The sequence below is a fragment of the Penaeus monodon genome, chromosome 15 (genome assembly GCF_015228065.2).
Source record: "Penaeus monodon isolate SGIC_2016 chromosome 15, NSTDA_Pmon_1, whole genome shotgun sequence".
Classification (NCBI taxonomy): domain Eukaryota; kingdom Metazoa; phylum Arthropoda; class Malacostraca; order Decapoda; family Penaeidae; genus Penaeus; species Penaeus monodon.
The window spans coordinates 36,853,495-36,854,643 of NC_051400.1; the positions used below are offsets into that span (position 1 = coordinate 36,853,495).

Consider the following 1,149-nt stretch of genomic DNA (forward strand, 5'->3'; position numbering starts at 1 on the left):
TATACTTGCTACTCCCTCCTTCATCCCTGTACTTCTTTTATAACTACTTACCCTTATCTAACCTCCAATTACTTATTACTCACTCTCGCCCTCTTCAACCCCTCACTTATCTTCTTCATATTCTTTCCTTCTCTCCTTCTCCCCCTCTCTCCCCTTATTCCTCTCTCCTTCTCTCCACCCTACACCCACACCTCTCTCCTTCCTTTCCTCCCTCATACACCACTCACTTCTTTCTTCTTTCCCCCATCTGCGTCTACCTCCCCAGTCTTCACACTTCTGTCCTGCCTGCCCTCTTCTCTCCAATCCCTCCCCCACACCCACCCTCATTACTCACTTGGTTGAGTTCCTGTGCAGGGTGTCTGTGGCCTCAAGAACAGGAAGGTCCATCTCCTGAGGCGGTCGTGAGACTTCCGATAGGGATCCTTCTGAGTTTGATCTGTAATGGGATGTGGTGGTGAGATGAAATTTTGCCTTTTGGAATCTACTTCAGTTTGGAATAATAATACTTTTGGCACTCTTCCTGAGTCTACAGATACCTTTGGAATTGTAATAGCAAGATTAAAACTACTTTTGGAAAAATACTTTAAGAGTTTCAAATTACTTTTATGAGTTTAAAATAGCTTTTGGAAATACTATGGAAATTAAGACTGCTTTTATTATTCCACTTCTGATATTACAATCACTTTTGAAATCAAATTTACAATTTTAAATTCACAAATAATTTTGGAAAGATGCTGGTTATTTATTTGCATTTAGAATTGTAATTTCAAATGGCTTTTGAAAATACATCATTTTTTTAATTGCCTGACTTTGAAATAACATTTCTAGAACAGCTCAAATCAGAGTAACAATAACTATTACACCACCACCAGTCACAATAAACATTATAAACAAAATTTTCTCTTCTTCCCCAACTCACCTGTTATGTCTGACCATACAAAGGTCCCAGCCCTCCAGACTCATGTTGAGGCCATGTATGGTGTTGTATGGTGAACCTCCAGTCTGAAATGACCAATCAATCATAAGGTCTCTCTTTTCCACAAGACAAAACTACAAACAAACTAGTAAAGAGCACTACATTGATAAATGTAATTGATTTACTCTTTTCTCTCTTTGTGGAGGAGTTTTAATTTTTCTGTTAATTATGGC

At 38.5% G+C, this 1,149-nt stretch overlaps 1 protein-coding gene across 1 annotated transcript in view; it reads right to left on the bottom strand.

The window, feature by feature from the left end:
• Positions 1–1,142, bottom strand: part of LOC119582002 (GATOR complex protein WDR59-like) — a 4,134-nt gene extending 2,992 nt beyond the window's left edge. The window contains exons 1-2 of the mRNA XM_037930197.1: positions 920–1,142; positions 335–436 (exon numbers count right to left, since the gene is read on the bottom strand). Of these exons, the coding sequence (XP_037786125.1) occupies positions 335–436; positions 920–1,023 (206 nt within the window). The 5' untranslated portion in view covers positions 1,024–1,142. The remainder of the gene's footprint in view (positions 1–334; positions 437–919) is intronic.
• Between the last annotated feature and the right edge of the window lie 7 nt (positions 1,143–1,149).